The sequence below is a fragment of the Puma concolor genome, chromosome A3, assembly GCF_028749965.1.
Source record: "Puma concolor isolate L17-30 chromosome A3, mPumCon1.1.hap2, whole genome shotgun sequence".
Lineage (NCBI taxonomy): Eukaryota > Metazoa > Chordata > Mammalia > Carnivora > Felidae > Puma > Puma concolor.
Genome location: NC_141669.1, coordinates 126,253,688 through 126,270,837, shown reverse-complemented (window position 1 = coordinate 126,270,837; position 17,150 = coordinate 126,253,688). Strand labels below are relative to the sequence as shown.

At 49.8% G+C, this 17,150-nt stretch overlaps 3 protein-coding genes across 3 annotated transcripts; 1 reads left to right on the top strand and 2 right to left on the bottom strand.

Moving 5' to 3' along the window:
* The first annotated feature begins 67 nt into the window (after positions 1-67).
* On the top strand, positions 68-6,204 carry SPATA25 (spermatogenesis associated 25). Its single transcript, XM_025932532.2, has 2 exons — positions 68-1,155; positions 1,529-6,204. The coding sequence occupies exons 1-2, from the start codon at positions 1,035-1,037 to the stop codon at positions 2,158-2,160; spliced, it is 753 nt and encodes a 250-aa protein (XP_025788317.1). The 5' UTR covers positions 68-1,034; the 3' UTR covers positions 2,161-6,204.
* On the bottom strand, positions 2,812-5,965 carry ZSWIM1 (zinc finger SWIM-type containing 1). The gene is made up of 2 exons (XM_025932540.2): positions 5,559-5,965; positions 2,812-4,827 (listed from the first exon to the last, which is right to left on the bottom strand). Exon 2 carries the CDS (start codon positions 4,680-4,682, stop codon positions 3,312-3,314), a length of 1,371 nt encoding a protein of 456 aa, XP_025788325.2. The 5' UTR covers positions 4,683-4,827; positions 5,559-5,965; the 3' UTR covers positions 2,812-3,311.
* A 1,000-nt stretch (positions 6,205-7,204) lies between the features above and the next one.
* On the bottom strand, positions 7,205-17,119 carry ZSWIM3 (zinc finger SWIM-type containing 3). Its single transcript, XM_086702341.1, has 2 exons — positions 16,596-17,119; positions 7,205-9,620 (listed from the first exon to the last, which is right to left on the bottom strand). The coding sequence occupies exons 1-2, from the start codon at positions 16,748-16,750 to the stop codon at positions 7,685-7,687; spliced, it is 2,091 nt and encodes a 696-aa protein (XP_086558467.1). The 5' UTR covers positions 16,751-17,119; the 3' UTR covers positions 7,205-7,684.
* Between the last annotated feature and the right edge of the window lie 31 nt (positions 17,120-17,150).

Below are 17,150 nucleotides of genomic sequence, written 5' to 3'. Positions count from 1 at the left end.
GTCAGCAGGTCAGAGCAAGAGAGAGCATTTTATTTTTTTAAGTTTATTTATTTTTGAGAGAGACAGAGAGAGAGAATGAGTGGGGAAGGGGCAGAGAGAGAGGGAGAGAATCCCGAGCAGGCTCCACACTGTCAGCGCGGAGCCCGATGCTGGGCTTTGAACTCACGAACCATGAGATCATGACCTGAGCTGAAACCAAGAGTCGGGCGCTTAACAGACTGAGCCACCCAGGCACCCCAAGAGAGAACATTTTAGACATTACCTAGACCAGTGGTACCCAGCCTGTCTACTCATTAGGGTTATCTGGGATACCTAGAAAGCTGATGCCCCAAACCCCATCTCCAGAGATTCTCATTCCATTTGTCAAAGGATTAGGCCTAGACATCGTTGCTTTGTAAAAACAGCCTGGAGGTTCTAACATAGAGTCACGATTGAGAAGCGCTCCTTTAGAATAGAGGTCTTGACTTTGGCATATATTATAACCACTTAAAGACCTTTGAAAAATACTGACAACTGGGTCTGACCCTGGGATTCTGATTTAATTGGTCTGGGATGAGACTGGACCTCAGTATTTCTAAAAGCTCCCAAGAGAACTTCATGTGCACCCCAGTGTGCGACCCAGTGTCCCAGACCAACGATTTCATTTTGCCGTCGGAAAACTGAAGCCTAGAGATGGGAACGTATTCCAGAGGCACACAGCAAACTCCCTCTCTCATACTGCAGAGCACAAAGCACTCGCCTCCTTTATTTCTATCTCTGATCATTTGCTTCCATACAAATAATCGCATTTAATCCTCACAACGCTGGTAAGGTGGTGGGCGGCCATTACTCCCACTTTAGAGAAGACTGTCCAGGAACAAAACTGTCAAAGTGACTCGGCCAAGGTAGAGGTAAGAACCTAGAATGTCCGGTCCCTGGTCCAATGCTCTTTTAACCCCATCCCATTGTCATATATGGGTTCTAGAATGAACAGGTCAGTGCTGTGAGGTGGGTTCCAGGTGTACAAGGGAGGGACTATGAAGTGACGTTCTAGAATGGTGGAAAGGGTAGGAGAGGAGGCAGGTGACTGTTCCCTCACAAACGGGGGCTTTGGGGCAGACATGTCCTATTTCATGTCTCCACAAGCTCATCAAGGTCTTCTGCCTTCCAGCCAAGGTGAGAGAGGGTCTTCTGGAACTGGAGGGGGCACCACAACTTCCCCTGAGAACTTGTTTCCTGCCTCCTGGGAGGTGGAGGTTCTGCCGGGGATTTGGGGGCTGGCCCTGGAGTCAATTCTCTGAAGAACGCCATTCCAAAAGTCCTTGCCGGTAGCTACCTGCCTGCTCACTCATTCATTCAACAAACACTTCTCCGTTACTTATTCGATGTTGGGGCCTGGGGATGTGGGTATGAGTAAAACACCTAGTTCCTGACCACTAGACAGCCCTGCTGGGGCTCCTGTTTCCAGTGCTCTGCTCCTATGCCCTGCCCCTCAGGGCCTCCTCAAAGAGACCAAGAATAACATTCCATCTCCTTCCTGTCTCTACAGGTGGGGCTGCTTCTCCGGGCGCATCCCTTGGCCTCTATAGTGCTGTAGAGCCAGTAGTGGTGGCCCCTGGTGGACTAGGCCCACTGAGCCAGAAACCTGAGCAGGTGGCACCTGCTGCCCAGGCCCGGGGCCCGGCCCTGGCAGTGCCGGAAGCCAGGGGCTGCCCTGGGGGGGCTAGCTGGGAGACCCTGCGGCGGAAGGAGTACAGCCGAAACCACCACAAGTCCCCCCACGCGAGGCAGCCGGAGAGCTTGGGCTGGGAGGACGGCTGCTCCAGAAACAGAGCTCCCCACCTGGGTGGCCCCAGCAGGCCTGGGCCCCTGCTGCTGTGTGGGCTGTCACCAGGGATTTTACCCATGCCCTCTGAGGCAGGGGGGAAGGAGGCCGGCTCCCAGCCTGACATCTGCATCCTTACCCTGGCCATGATGATCGCTGGCATCCCCACCGTGCCTGTCCCCGGCCTGCGGGAAGAGGACCTGATCCGGGCAGCTCAAGCTTTCATGATGGCCCATCCGGAGCCAGAGGGGGCTGTGGAGGGGGCGCGGTGGGAGCAGGCACACGCCCACGCAGCCTCTGGGCAAATGCCCCTAATGAGATCCAGGAGAGGCCAGCCTCCTGGCTCCTGCTTGTAGCTGGATGAAATAGCACCAGATACACAGGGTGGCTTCTCCGTATGGTTTTTGGGCAGACAGGATTGGGGGTGCCTGTGGCAAGGATGGGGACAGGGCAGTCGTTGGAGCTGCTCTGACGAACGCAAGTCTTTCATCAGGGTCCAGACCCCAGGAAGTTTCTCCAGATAGCACTAAGTCAGGAAATAGATCTTATCAGAGTAGTTATGATGAAAATTACCTGAGGGAGGGGGCCCGGCTTGGAGTGGAGGTCGCTTTTGTATTGTTTTGGGATCCGATCAAGATTTCTTGGACAATGTCCTAGGCAATGTGAATTTTCCTCTTGCCTTACATTTCCCGGCCAGCTGAGGGCAGGTGATGGGAGCAGAGGCAAGGAAGGAAAATGAACAGTTATTTGAGCACCCACTGGGCACTGGGCCCATTACATGCAGGCTCTCCTTTAGTCTTGCCAATGCTGTGCGATCTCCGTTTTTACAGATGAACACACTGAGCCTTTTTAAGGGTGGCTTGCCTGAAGTCTCAGAGCTAGTAACAGGCACAACTAGGCCTCAGAAATCAGGCAAGGAACCAGGATTTGCATGTAGTGTCAGACTCCAAGTCTTTCTGCGATATTTGCTCTGCTGCCTTCTAGAAGACAAAAAACTAGACAAGTGCTGGAATAGGCAACATTTGACTTTAATGACCTCTGGGTGGGGGATAGGGGACAAAGGCTGGGATCCACCTTCTCTGTGGGTCAGGTGAATCATCTAATGACTGGGGAAGCTGTTACCAGGCCCCTGCCCTTGATCTCCACTCAGTGTCTTATCCTAGAGCAGCGGGTCACCTGTTTTTGCAAGGCCCTTGAGCTAAGAATGGTTTTTAACCTTCTGAAAAGGCTGTCAACGCAAAACCAAGCCAAGAATATACAACAGAGACTGTGGCCAGCAAAGTCTAGAGTATTTACTGCTAGGCCCTTTACAGAAAAAGTTTGCTGACTCCTGTCTTAGGGAACTAGACACATTTTAGGTAGCAGTCTGCAGTAGAATAGAAGAGCCTTGTCCTTTCCTGGAGGGAGGGCCCATGGAAGTGCAACAGTGTGAGTGCATGTTGGTGTGTGTGTGTCGGGGTGGATGTGAGTGTGTACGTGTGTGTGAGCATCTCTGGGCACAGGGTAATCAGAGCTGGACCTGCTCATAAGGGCCGATCCAGCTGTCGGCCAGTTCCCGCAAGGTGCTGTACCTCCGTTCAAACTCCTCCTGGCTGCAGTGCTGCAAAAGCTGACTTACCTCCTCAGTGAGGAGCGCCACGGCCAAGTGCTTGTCCAGTGTCTCACTCCACTTGCTGCCCAGGATGTTGTCTAGACTGGCAGCACAGCCTGCTGTCCACTGGGCTGGCAGCATGTCGGGCTGGAGCACCTGGTGGCGGGCACTGAGCAGGGCTAGGATGTGGCGGCAGGGCAGGTGGAAGGCCTGGTTAAAGTAGCAGCTGCAGCTGGCAGGGGGCTGAGGCTGCACCCTATGGGTGTCCTCCAGGATCTGTATGTTCACCTTTTCTGAGCCGGAGCCAATGAGGTGCACCGATTTCTGGACCACAGCAAGCTCACCCAGGCAGAGCTGGGCCGCTGGCCCCGTGCAGATGGCATTGAGGGAGTGCTGGATGCGGGCTTCTCCTAACTGCTCCGCTCTGGGGCTTTCGGGGCTGACGTCTAAGGGGGCGTGATTGTTCTGGGGACTCAGGCCCAGGCTGGAGCTTGCCTTGTCTCCAGAGTTCTGCTGCATGTATCGGAGCAGCAAGGTCATGCCTTGTTCCACACACGGGGTGGTGCCAAAGAGCTGGCTGAGGACGCGGGTGGTGACCTCCAGGCCCTGGAAGTAGCGGCTGCTCTCAGCCCGGCTTCTCCAGCGGTGGGCCAGCCAGATGCGGTCATTGAGCAGCCAGTGTGAGTGGAGCTCGGGCAGCTGGGCCGGAGGGATGCAGCTGCTCAGGAGCGTGTACAACTTCCTCAGGTTGCCAGCTGTGGCCGAGCACATCGTGCTCTGCAGGGAAGTGAGGAGCACCCTCTCCACAGGCTGTTCAAGGGACAGCTGATAGAACTTGCCCTGGAGGAACTTACAGATGTGGAAGGCTGAGAGCAGGACCTCAGCTGCGGGGAACTCCATAGTGAGGGTGGGCAGGGGGAGGAAGTGGGGATCCACCAGGATGGTACAGACTCTCTCCCATGCTGGGTTAAACTTCTTAAACACCTGGAACATCTGGGCCAGGCCTTCAGCATCCTCCTTGGCGGGAATGGCAAAGTAGACCGCCCGGGCAAGATGACCCTCCAGCTGCACCCGAGGTCCATCTACCAGGAAGGTATATAGCACCTTGCCCACTGGGTTATAGGTCCGGTGGATAAATAAGATCTCAGGGAAATGGGCAAAGACACCTTGCATAAAGCAGCTCTGGTAGTTGAGGGTATCTAACTCAGCAGTCTTGCTAATCTGATACAGCAGCATAGGTGGGTTTGGGTCCTCAATCAGGAGCTCATTCAGCATTGTCAGGGCCATGGGGAGATGGGAGATGTCTGGATGCCAAGGTCAAAGTACTTTCTCTGCAAGGCTGCCGTCCAGGAGACTCTCAGGATCTCAAGCTCCAACTAAGTTGAAGCCTGAGGCTGGACTGTAGTTCCCAGATCTTGTTCCGAAGATGGGCCTAGGGAGAGGAACACAAGTTTAAGGCAATAGTAGGGGCTCAGCTCTTCAATTATGTATCCAGACAATATTGCTTACTATGTAAGTATTGCTTATTACTGTGACAGTATTGCTTACTGTTCTGGGGGAGATATACAATAAACGTGTAAACAGATAAAGATATAACACATAAGGAAGGTTACAAAGACCACAAAACTGGGTAACAGGTAGAGAGTAAGGTGGGGGAGGAAGGGATACTTTAGCTAAGGTGGCCAGGGAAGCTCTCTCTGGGTGGGGAGAGAGGATGACATTGGTGCTGAGACCAATTGGTAAGGTGGCCATAGGAAAATTCAGTTCCAAGAGATTGAAATGGGTGTGAAGGCTGGAGGTGCATGTGGCCTTTTTTTTTTTTTTTTTCTTAAATAGCATTTTAAATATCTGTTTAGTGCTTTATATTTGCAAATTACTGCTGGCATCCATTCTTCCATTTGGTCCTGGTATATACAAGCGAACTGATTGCCCCCAAAATTGTATGATTCTGGGCAAGTCAGTGACACTCCCTCTGAGCCTCAACCCCTTGAACCACGAACAGGGGCTATCAAATGTGCTTGGCTTCTCCTGCCTCTCCATTAATCCCTCTATTAACTGCAGTACTCTGTTCAAATGTTTCCTCTATTTGGCCCCAAATCGGGTTACTGTCCCCATTCTACAGATAAGAAACTGAGGTTCAAAGAGGTTAAGTGACTTGCCCACCATTACTCTGTAAGTAGCCGGAAGCTGAGTCTTTGACTTCTGATCCTGACTGCTTTCCACACAGTACCTGAGGTCCAAACACCAGAGAGGGGCCGCAGCCTCTGACCTCTCACCTCTAACCCGGGTGGGAGGATGTAGATGTCAGACGTTCCCATTCGGAGTCCGGCCGGAGCCGGAAGAGAAGTCAACCTCCCACCCCGTTGGGGGCTGTGTCACGGCTGACCGCGGTCATCAACTGCCTCACACCTCCACGCCTTCAGAAATCACTCACCCACTGCCTGGCTCCGTCGCCATGTCTCCCTATTTGACCCTGCCTGACTCTGACTGACCTCTAGGCTCACCAACCGCGGCGCCAGCTTCGCCGTGACTCGGACCAATGGCCTGAAGAGTTCGCGGTCGATCTTTGGGGCATAGACCAATCGTAGCCTGGCGATTTGTGGGCGGGTGCTGTTCCTAGGGTTACGAGGGGCTCGGCTGGCGGTGACCAATGAAAGCCCGAAGATACTAGCATCCTGGCAAGCCTAAGCTCTGAGGCTGGAACTCCGGAGCCCCGCGTCTGGGGAGAAGACTCTGGAAGAGCCTGTTACTATGGAAACTCCTCAGAGGCCGAAAATGAAAAGGAAAATAAATTGCAGTGCTTTATGGATTTTTTTTTTTTTCTTTTCTGGCCAAATTCCAAAGCCCCGGGGGATAGGAAAAGGTGCCTATGCAGTTGTACTGTATCTTCTGCCTAATGGGGAGATGGAGGCCCAGGTCTCAAATTCTGCCCTCTCCACCAGGGGTCAGGGGCCCAACCCTTAGAGTAGAGGAAATCCAGATCTCCTTGAGAGAGCTGAACCTTGGTGTTGCGCAGCCCCACCCCTTCCAGTGGTTTACAGAAGAAAGAGATCCAGAAAGGCGCTGTGACTTAAGATCCCGGTGCAAGCAAGAGGCAAGACCGACTGCTAACTTTGACCTCGGTTCCCCTGAAGGTGGTATCTTGGACAGCTGGGTAGCTCCCCAGCTTTAGGTGGTTAAGATTACCAACCAGCAGCAACAACAAAAGTCCATGCTGGTGCTTAAAACTGAAACGGGGGCGTCCGGGTGGCTCAGTCAGTTAAGCCTCTGACTTTTGATTTCGGCTGGGGTCATAATCTCACGGTTTGTAAAATCAAGCCCTGCCTGGGACTCTGCGCTGACAGCGGGAAGACTGCTTAGGATTCTCTCTCTCCCCCCTCTCTCTGCCCATCCCCTGTTTTCTCTCAAAATAAGTAACTACACTTAAAAAAAAAAATGGAAGGAAATGTTCTGTTTGTATACATCTAGAGGGTAAATTGGGATTCGAACAGGGCAACATTTATTTTTACAGGTGAGAAACCTGGGGTCAAAGAAATTAGAAACTTGCCCACAGTCTGCCAGCAAGTTCAGGCTGTGGAGTCTAGCCCCCACCCCCCTCGTCTATTTGGCCTCCTCCTGCTAGAATTCTAGGCAGCCTGAAATCAGTGTTGATGGCTTGGTTGGTAGCAAGAAGATGAAGTCAGTGGTGGACTCCTAAGTCTTTGAATTTAAGGCATCAGATTCTGTTTGGCTCTACAACCCCCATTAGGTTCCTTCCCTGTTCAAGCAGCACACATTTTCCCTGCTTATTTGATTTTATTAAAAAAAAAAAAAAACAACCAAAACTTTATTTAATATGAATAAAAATAAGTACAAATAACAGATTCTTTGTAAAGAGCAGCAACAGCTAAGGATCACCCTCCATCCCTTTGTCCCTGGAAACAGGTCCTTTTACCAGGTATATTTCGTCTCACCCTATCCTGGGGCAGGAATTCATCCCTCTGACAGGAGTAAGATCTCATCTCAGGAGTCAGGGCAGAAAGAGGGGTGGGTGACCTTTCAGCATGGAGATAACTTTGGCCTTGACAATGAAAGAGGTTCCCGAGGAATGACAAAGGTAGGGCAGAAATGGGGTGGATTCAGAGGACTGTCACATAGTGGGGTTCCTCTTCTCCCTGTTGTAACAATCTTCCTAGCCCTACCTAGGAAGACAGTGGTTAAAATGCTGACCCCTGGCATGGCCTGCCCACTTTGAGTTCTCAGACTTCCAAGGAGAGGGGCCTGTGGTCCAATGCGCCAGTGCAAGTGTCTTAATCATGAATCGTGGCTCCAGCAAGAGGGAGTCCCTCCCCTTCCTCTTGCTTTCCCCAGAGGAAAGGGAGGCGGCCCACATCCTTGAAGTCCTCCGGCTGCTGACTGGGCTCAGGCGGCTGGCAGGGGTCAGCCCAGATGTCCACAATCTTGCGCAGGGTGGAACAGCGCTCCTCTAGCTCTGGCCCCTCACTCTGCATTAGCAGGTTTGCCAGCTCCCTGCTGAGGTCCTGAATCACGTCACTCCGTCCTTGCTTCCCAGGCTGGCCTATGTTTGGGACCACAACAGGGTCCCGGAGCTCCCCGTTGGGCCCAAGGAGGTGCTGGTACCTCTTCTGCCACCGGCGGCACACCATGGCTTCACCCACAGGCTTCTGGCTGGTGTGCAGCAGGGCCAAAATGTGCCGGCATGGCAGGTGGTACCACTGTTGAAAGGAACAGCTGCAGCTACAGCCATCCTTGCTCACCTGGTGAGAATCCTCTAGCAGCTGAATGTCCACAGAGGAGCCAGCCACGTCCACCAGGTGGGTGGAGTTCTGCACCACCTCCCACTCATTGTGGCACAGCTTATAGGCCAGTTCAGAGCCACTACCGTGCAAGGTGGCTAGCATGCCCTCCTGGGAGGGCTGCGCCTGTGGCTGCTGCCGCAACGGCGCCCGCTGTGGCTCTGGCTTTGTCTTTTCCACAGGGAGCCTGGTGAGGCTCCCCCCACAGACTCCAAATGCCTTCTTGGACTTTGGCGGCATGCTGGCTGGTCGGGCTCTTTTTAACTTGGGAGGAGCTGTGGGCAAGTTTTTCAAGCCTTTGGTATTAAAGAAGTCTATATAATCCACAAAGCGGAGGATGCAGTCCAGCAGAGACTGCTGTTCCCGAAAGAGGCTGGACACCTTGCTGGTGACAACGTCTAAGCTGTCCATGTACGTGTTACACGCGTGCAGGCCTTTCCTCACGTGCATGTACCACAGCAGCTCACAGGAGAACCAGTGGGCCTGCAGGAAGCTGAAGAGCTCCTCATCCAGTAGGGCTTGGGACATCTGACAGAGATTTTGCAGGCTGGCATCAGAAGTGACAAACACAGCCTCCCGCAGGGCTTCCTTCATGAGCCTTTTAAAGGATGGATTTGCTGAACTACGATGCAACTTCTTCTCCAAGAGCCGGGTAGTGTGGTAGATGGACAGGAGGATGCGGGCAGCAGGGAAGATCTCCTGCAGGATGGCTCGATGGGGGAAGGACGGGTCCACAAAGACCACCTTGACCTTGGGCCAGTCTGTGTTGAACTCTGTGAAGATACTCAGCATCTTGGCCACGGAGGTAGCTGTCTCAGCCTTGAGCACGGCAAAGTGTACCACTCGGCCCTCTCGCTCCTTGTTCTCCACCAAGAAAGCATAGAGGATGTGGCCCTGGGTGTTCTCCACGCGGTGTAGCAGGAGATTCTCTGGGAAGCGGATAAACAGATCGGTCATCTTGCTGCTCTGGAAGCTGAGCCGGTCCAGGTCTTGGCTGTTGCCCACGCTGAGAGAGGCCATGGAACCCTCATCCACCTTAAGAAAGTTTTTCATCACTTTTGCTATCTTGGCCAGGTCAGAAGGAGTGATGCCCTCCTGCTCTGGCTTGGAGGGTGCTTGGACCTTGTCTAAGCAAAATGATGGTTCAACGGGGGACTTCTTGGCTAGGTCAAGGTCTTTCTTGGTTGCAGGCTGCTCAGGCTGGGGTTTCTGCAGGTACATGGTCTTTTGAGGTTTGCCAGTGGGGTCTCCTCTGGGTCCTGCAGTTTTGGAATCAACATGGACATGCTGGGTGTTGAGTTCACTAATAAATAGTCGATCCAGTTTCTCATTGTACCGCAGGAGCAAGTATGCTGGGCACATGTCTGCCTCTGATGTTCTCTTCCTGTTTGACTGGGTCCGAATACAGACAAATTTCACCTGCATGTATCTAGGGAAGGTAGATGTGACAGTGAGAAAGGAACTGCCCACCCCTTTCCCTTATAAGAGAAGACCCTGGAGGGATTTACAGTGACTGATGGGTTTTCCAGAGACCGCGAGGATGTAGGGAAGGAAGACTGACATTCATACTCCAATCCCAATTCGGTGTCTTTTGTCAGGACCCTGTCCAACTAACACTGCATCCATTCTCATGTATAGTAGTTTAAAGCCCCACTCCTTCCATTCACCTTCTGTGGCCCAGCTGAAGCTCCCAGGGATTCACTGTGAGACCAGACGGGAGAGAAAACAGACAAGAGGCAGACCAGACGGGAGAGAAAACAGACAAGAGGCAGCAGCAGCAGGCCAGCTGATTATGCACTGGTTAAAATGTTGCCTCTGGGGCCCCTGGGTGGCTCAGTCAGTTAAGCATCTGACTCTTGATTTTGGCTCAGGTCATGATCTTGTAGGTTTGTGAGTTTGAGCACAGCGTTGGGCTCTGTGTTGACAGTGAGGAGCCTGCTTGGGATTCTCTCTCTCTCTCCCTCTCTCTCTGCCCCTCCCCTGCTCTCACTCTCCCCCACCCCTCTCACTCACTCTCTCAAAATAAATAAACTTAAAAAATATATATCCCCTTCACTCCTGCCTTTTGGGAACTATTACCTTTGCCTCCTACTCCTCCAGACAGCAAAGATACAAATGGCCCTCTCTCAGAGGAAAGATCTCTATTCATCTTTCATCTAAGGAAAAATGTCCAAATCCTAGGAGAGTTTGAGAACCCCTGGGCTAGATGATCTTCAGGTCCCTACCAGCTCTGCCATTCTAGGCTGAGAGTGAGGATTCAAAGGAGAAGCGTAAATAAATCGAATCTCTGCTCTTTTCCTCTTCCTATCCCCATTCAACCCAAGCTTCAAGGCCAAATCAGCTCCCACCTTCTCCAGGAAGCCTTTGTGGATGTTTTCAACCCATAGTAACTGCTCCTTTCTCTGAATTCGTAGCATTTACGTAACATAAAAGGCTCAAAATCTTCTCTGGGGGGCAGTATACCTAGTGGTTACATAGTGGAGATGCTGGAGGCTGACTGCCTGGATAGTAATCAGGGCTCTAGCACTCAGAAGCTCCTTGACCTTGGGCAAATCACTTTAAAATGAGACTGTTTTATTAAGAAAATCACACATAGGGGCGCCTGGGTGGCGCAGTCGGTTAAGCGTCCGACTTCAGCCAGGTCACGATCTCGCGGTCTGTGAATTCGAGCCCCGCGTCGGGCTCTGGGCTGATGGCTCAGAGCCTGGAGCCTGTTTCCGATTCTGTGTCTCCCTCTCTCTCTGCCCCTCGCCCGTTCATGCTCTGTCTCTCTCTGTCCCAAAAATAAATAAACGTTGAAAAAAAAAATTAAAAAAAAAAAAAAAAGAAAATCACACATAAAATGAGACTCTTTTATTAAGATTGTTATGAAGGTTAAATAAGCCACCGACACAATATTTAGCCCAGAGTCTGGCTACTGTTATTATAATTCCTATGCCTTGTGACACTCTATTGGGTGTTTATAAAGTACCTTTACAATTGGATGGGACTAGGGGGTGCCTGGGTGGTTCGGTCGGTTAAGCGTCCAACTTTGGCTCAGGTCATGATCTCAAGATTCATGGGTTTGAGTCCCATGTCGGGCTCTGCACTGACAGCTCAGAGCCTGGAGCCTGCTTTGGATTCTTTGTCTCCCTCTCTCCCTGCCCCTCCCCCCTTGCGCGCTCTCTCTCGCTCGCTCTTTCAAAAATAAACTAAAAAGAGAAAACAAAAAACAACTGGATGGGGCTGTCACGAAGCGGCAGGACTGAGTTACTTCTCAGTGTATTCCAAGCACCTAACAATGTTATTCCCTCAGCAGATGCTTACCAAAGATGTACTAGATGAATGACGCATAGATCATGGGTGGGACAGGTTACAACCCTGCCTCTTCAGGGAGTGTCCCGGCCCAAAGACCGGGAGAGAGGGGGAAAAACTCTCAGCCCCTGGCATGCAATGACACAGCCTGGGCACCTCACTAACTCTTTTCCAAACACTCTAATCCGGCTGGTCCTGTCTGCCCACCCTGTGGGGTAAGCTTAGAAAAACAGGATACGCCAGGCCTGCAAATAATAGGGCGGAGTGGGCTGAAAATGCCTGCACCTGTTGTGTGCACAGTGCTGGGGCTACAACACCATCCCCAGCTCAGGGCTGGGAAGGGGCTGGAGCAGTCCAATAGTATGGCAAGGCCAGTCAGTGGTGGCCGCAGTGTGGCTTCTGCCTACATTTCCAGTCTCCTTTTCCACCCCCTCACCATCTGATTTTTTTGTGCCCTAGAAAGACAAAGTGTCTACAGCTTCCTGCATTCGTTATGCTAGGTCTCACTTCTCTGCCTTTGCTCGTGTTTGTCTCTCTCTGGAACACCCTTCCCACCTGCCTTCACCTCAAAGCTTACTCACCCTTCAGGACTACGTGGAACGGTCATCTCTTCTAGAAAGCCTTCCCCAAGCCCGTAGATTGGGCCCTGCCCTTTTGCTGGCTCCACAGCTTAGCATGGCCCTAGTTCATCAAATTAGATGGACTTTGCATGCTCTTAGTGCATGTTAGGCTTGTCCAAAAAAAAAAAAAAAAAAGAAAAAGAAAGAAAGAAAGATACTGGAGAACGTTAGCCATAAAGCTTTTTCAAACCTTTCCTGGTTCCATTAATGACTGACTATGCCTCCAGGGGAGGAAACCTTGGCCTTGTTCTTAATTCCTCCTTCTCTGTGTCTATATCCAATATGTTAACAAGTGTTTTACATTTTTTCCTACCAGTACTACATGTACTAAGGTATTCTATGCCAGGCTATATTAAGCCCCTAACATGCATCACTTTATCCTAGGAAAAGGGTTCTATTATCCTCATTTTACAGATGGGGAAACAGGCTTTAAAATGTTCTCAAGGATGGGGATCTGGGATTTGAACTAAGCCTGCTTGGCTACAGTCTGTGTAGTTAACCCTTATGCTGCCTGTCCACTTTCAAAATATTTCTCCTTTTTCAGGATACTCGACCCTCAACACACTGTTCAGGTTCAATAACTTGCTTAAAGATCTGTAAACATAATGTCTTTGTTGGCATCGTATGTTTCAAACATAATGGGTACTAGGCTGAAGTCTGTTATTTTTTCCCCCACTTCGTTCAATCTTTTTTATTGAGATAGCACTTACATACAGTGAGATATACAAATCTTTTGTTAAGAATTCGTTGAGCACTGCGGTTATTTTCATCTGTACTTAGTTGTCTAAGTTAAAGCATTGACTCCCTTCAAGACAGGAACATGGTTTCACACCTTTCTGAATCCCCCTGACTGCTTATATCTAAGGGTGCTCAGCCAGGATCTGGAGGGAGGGAGTCAGCCAGCCTTGCTTCCCATCTACTTTGCAGGTGTCTGTATTCCCTACTGGACAGCGCCAGCAGTGTGCTCCCAGTGCCTGCTCCCGCGCGTGGAGCACACCCGGTGCTCTAAGCACGCGTACCGAATGAGAATTAAATGATCGACTATGGCACAGAAGGTTCTCCTTATAAAACATGAAAAGTATACTAGGAAGACCACTGAGAGGGTTCTGTCCAACAACTTGGCTTCTAGTCCCAGCACAACTACTTTTACTAACTATGGACAAGCCCTTTGTTTAATTTCAAACATTTACCAAGTCCCGCTATGTACCGAACACTATACTAATTGCTACACAGACTAATTAGCCAGTCTCTACTCTCTAACTCTAGAGAGCAGAGAATTACATAGGTAGCCAGTAAAGTCAAAATTAAGTGAATGGTTAAAGAGAGGTACAAGCAGTATATTTATAACTGACTGCACAGTGATTCACTCTATAGGGATTGGTACAGATTAACTAAGCCTTTTAATTTTACATAAGATTTGTGTCCTTGTGTGTAGATCGCACCTTGAGCAATACTAGGATCTTTATAGGTGCGGTAAAGCCATTTTAGAAAATAGAACTTGAGTTAGGAACAAGACTCAGAGTCAGAAGATCTGAGTTTAAATTCTAGCTCTACCACTTATTAGCTGTGTGAACTTGGACAAGTCATTTCACTTCCTCTGAGTCTTCAACTCCTAATCTGTAAATTAGAAATAACAAGAAGTTAGAAATAGCAAGAGTACTGACTGGTCTGTAAAAGTCGGTACCTGATCCAAAACCAATCAGAACCACTACAAAGTGAATTCATTCAAAAGGTTGTGACTGGATCCGTGGGTTGCCCTTAGCCCCCTTCTTCCTTCCCAACAGAAAGCCAACTTAATTTGGGTTGCCATGACTCCCCCACAAAGCTAAGTACTTCAGGGCCAGTCTAAGCCAATTGAGCTCATCTCATTGGGAATGGGCATGGATACTGGCCCAATTCTGGAGAAAGAAACAGGATAGGAAATCTGCAGGAAACTGAGGAAGGCTTTTCCATTTGGATGTGACCCCTGCATCTGTACCAAACTGAGACCTGAGGGTGGCAGAGCAGTAAGAAACAAAAAGCCAGGGCCATGGAAACAATCACCTTCACAGACCCACCTCTACGCTTCTAAGAAATAAGCCATTTTGAGTCAGAGTTTTCAGTTAATTGCAGCCAAAACTATCCCTCAGAAACAACATACGATAGCAAATAGAGGGGGAAAAAGATTTGAGAGGAACTTTATCTTGAAATAGGAGCCTAAAATTATGAAGTTAATATTATATTTAACAAAACTTAGGTTATAATGGCAGCTATATACCAATTCTTAAAATAATCCAAGAATAACTTACAGTGTCAACTGTTTTGTTTTGTTTTTTTTTTTTCCTGGTGCATTTCCCCTCAAACACTAAGATATTTCATTTCCTGTCTCACTTTTACAACACGGAAAGGTCAGTTTTACTGAAATATTCCTGGGCTTTATCAGGTTTCCCAAAGGCCTAATTTTATTCTTTGCTATGCAAATCCTTCGTTTGTCAAATTCCTATCACATCATCATCTTCGCTCATTTTTCTTCTCCTCCTGTTCACTGGTGTCAGGCTGAGGAGTTCTCATTACTTTCAGAGATTTCACGAAGTCTTGCTCTTGGGAGAGGTGTAATTCTTGTTTGCAGCTAGTTTCATTTCCATTGTATTATCCTGATGTTTACCACACTTATTGATTAGCCAGAAACTGACTGCCAAAGATATTAACGGGACTGGTAGGGATAAGCAGGAAATTATTAAGTAGGGACTAATTTTATAAGTGGCTGGTTTATTAGCAAGACTTTTGTAGGACATTGCTTTCCTACTCGGCCTTGTGACTATGGATACATAGAAAATGAAAAATCGGGTAACAAGGGCCTAGTTCACAGGGTGTAATGAGGATTAAATAAAACAATGCCTGTAAAGTTCTTAGCACAATCTCTGGAATGCAGCCCCCAAAAATGTTCCAAAAAAGGTAGCTATTAAATCGAACAGCAATGGAGAGAGACATGAGAATACTTCCTGGACTGTTTGAAGAATTATCAATCCCCCCCCCCCCCCAAGACATAACAAAAGCAAAAACACAACAGCCATATATAAAAATATGAGAGGGAAAACCGGGCATAAAAGCATAGAATCTCCCAGTGGAGTGGGACTTTTGGTGGTCTAGTGATAATTCCCGCAGCACATGTGATTCTCAAAGTACTGAGTCAAAGTACCGCTTTCTACCATGTACTGATTGCAACTGAGCACTGAGAAACTGAGCACTATGCTTCCGCTCCTACACGCGTTCGGTTATTTAATCTTTACCATATCCACTTCAGTTTAGAGGATTAAACCGTCACAGAAATTAAGTCTTACCCAAACCCAAGCGTAAAGCCCATCTTTCTGACTCCAGAGCTCTCTTTTAACTCCTTGATGGGGTTTAGGGCAGGCTGCCCCAGAATTTGCTACTTGGACGTGTGGATTATTTTGAGCTGAAAACAATCAAGGTCCAACAGACTCAAGATGAGCTCTTCACCTCTCCGTTAACTGCCTGGAATAATTTAGATAGAGACACTCTGCCCATACAGCTTTGACTTGGCCCACGTGGACTGTGTTCGAATTGGACCCGATTTTCAATTTTTAAAAAGTGGAGAAACTGACCTAAAGCCTGGATTTCTGACTTCCCTTGCCCTAAAGCCTGGCCACAGGGGATCTTCATTTTCACACGGCGGCCATTAGCTAATGGCAGTTGATTAGATAGGGCCTGCTCTCCATTTTGCCCAAGTCCCACTTCTGTGGTCCCTGCTGCAGAGACCTGGTGTCTGTGGTTATTTCATCATTCTTTCTCTTATGGTGAAATTACAAGTTAAACTTTCTTACCCGGGGCTGTTTCACCTGAACCCTGAAGACAACTGAGTTGTCAACCCTTTTCTTAGCCTCTCGGCCTGTTTTCTCCGCTGCCAGATGGGAAAAAATAGCTTTTGTCTATAATTCTCAATTCAGCCCTGCGGGGTAAATAAAGCACGCACACAACGGAGAAGGATGCCTGGGGCATGGGGAACGTTTGGAAAACGGCTGTGAATCTCAGAAGCTCAGGGACCATTTACAAAACGAATGAATGAATGAACAAACTAATCCACAACTGACCGCGTTAATTGCCTGGTAAAGAGAACACTGATGAAGGGAATCAACGCGAAGGCGTTTTTTGTTTGTTTGTTTGTTTGTTTTTTGTTTTTTTAATCCATTTGTGAAAACAGTGTACTTTGAACTAGGGATACCGCAGGTGCTCAAAAAATGGGACAAATTACAGTTATTCCGGGAAAGCTGTAATGGAGTGAATGAGTGGAGGGGAAGTGGGTGGTCAAAAAGCGATGCCTGTGAAGCTTTGGCTCTTTTCACCAGGCACAGGGCAGGTGCTCAGCGCCCTGTTGAATGCTAAGACACCAGGGCCCAATTGCACTCCCTCCACGTCCAGGCCTCCCACCAGGGGACAGTCCGGCCTCCTCCCCACCCCCCTGCCCCGCCCCCGCCTCGCCCCGCCCTTACAGGATGTCCTCGCGGATTGACGTGCCGTGGTTGAGGTTGTGGAAGCGGACGGAGACGCAGTCCCTGAGAATGAAGGAGCACCTGTTCTCCTTTTTGTAGGCGCTGAAGCACTCCTTGAAGTCCTCGTAGGTTTTGAAGCAGCTGCCCAGCTCCATGGCCGCCCCGCAGCCCGCACCAGGGGCTGGTCCCAAGACCAACACCAGGGGTCAGAGGTCACACTAGGAGGGCCCGTAGGCTGGCGTGTGTCCGGGATGCCTTAAGGGTGGGCCCCGGCGGAATGGCCTGTTATGGAGCTCAGGAGGATCCCTAGGACTGAGAGGGCTACCAGGGGCCGGGGGCGTCTTTGCTATCTGACAGAGGGGAAATGACACTCAGCCCTTATTATCCAGTCCCGGGTTCCGCCCCCTCACGGCCACGCCCAATCACACACGGGATTCCCGGACTGGCACTCCTTTTCTCCAGTCGCTAGAGGAAAAATCGACGCCCTCCCATGAAGACTGACAGGAACATTGGCCAATCATAACTTGGACCCCGCTTTCTCAGGGCCCGCAGGGG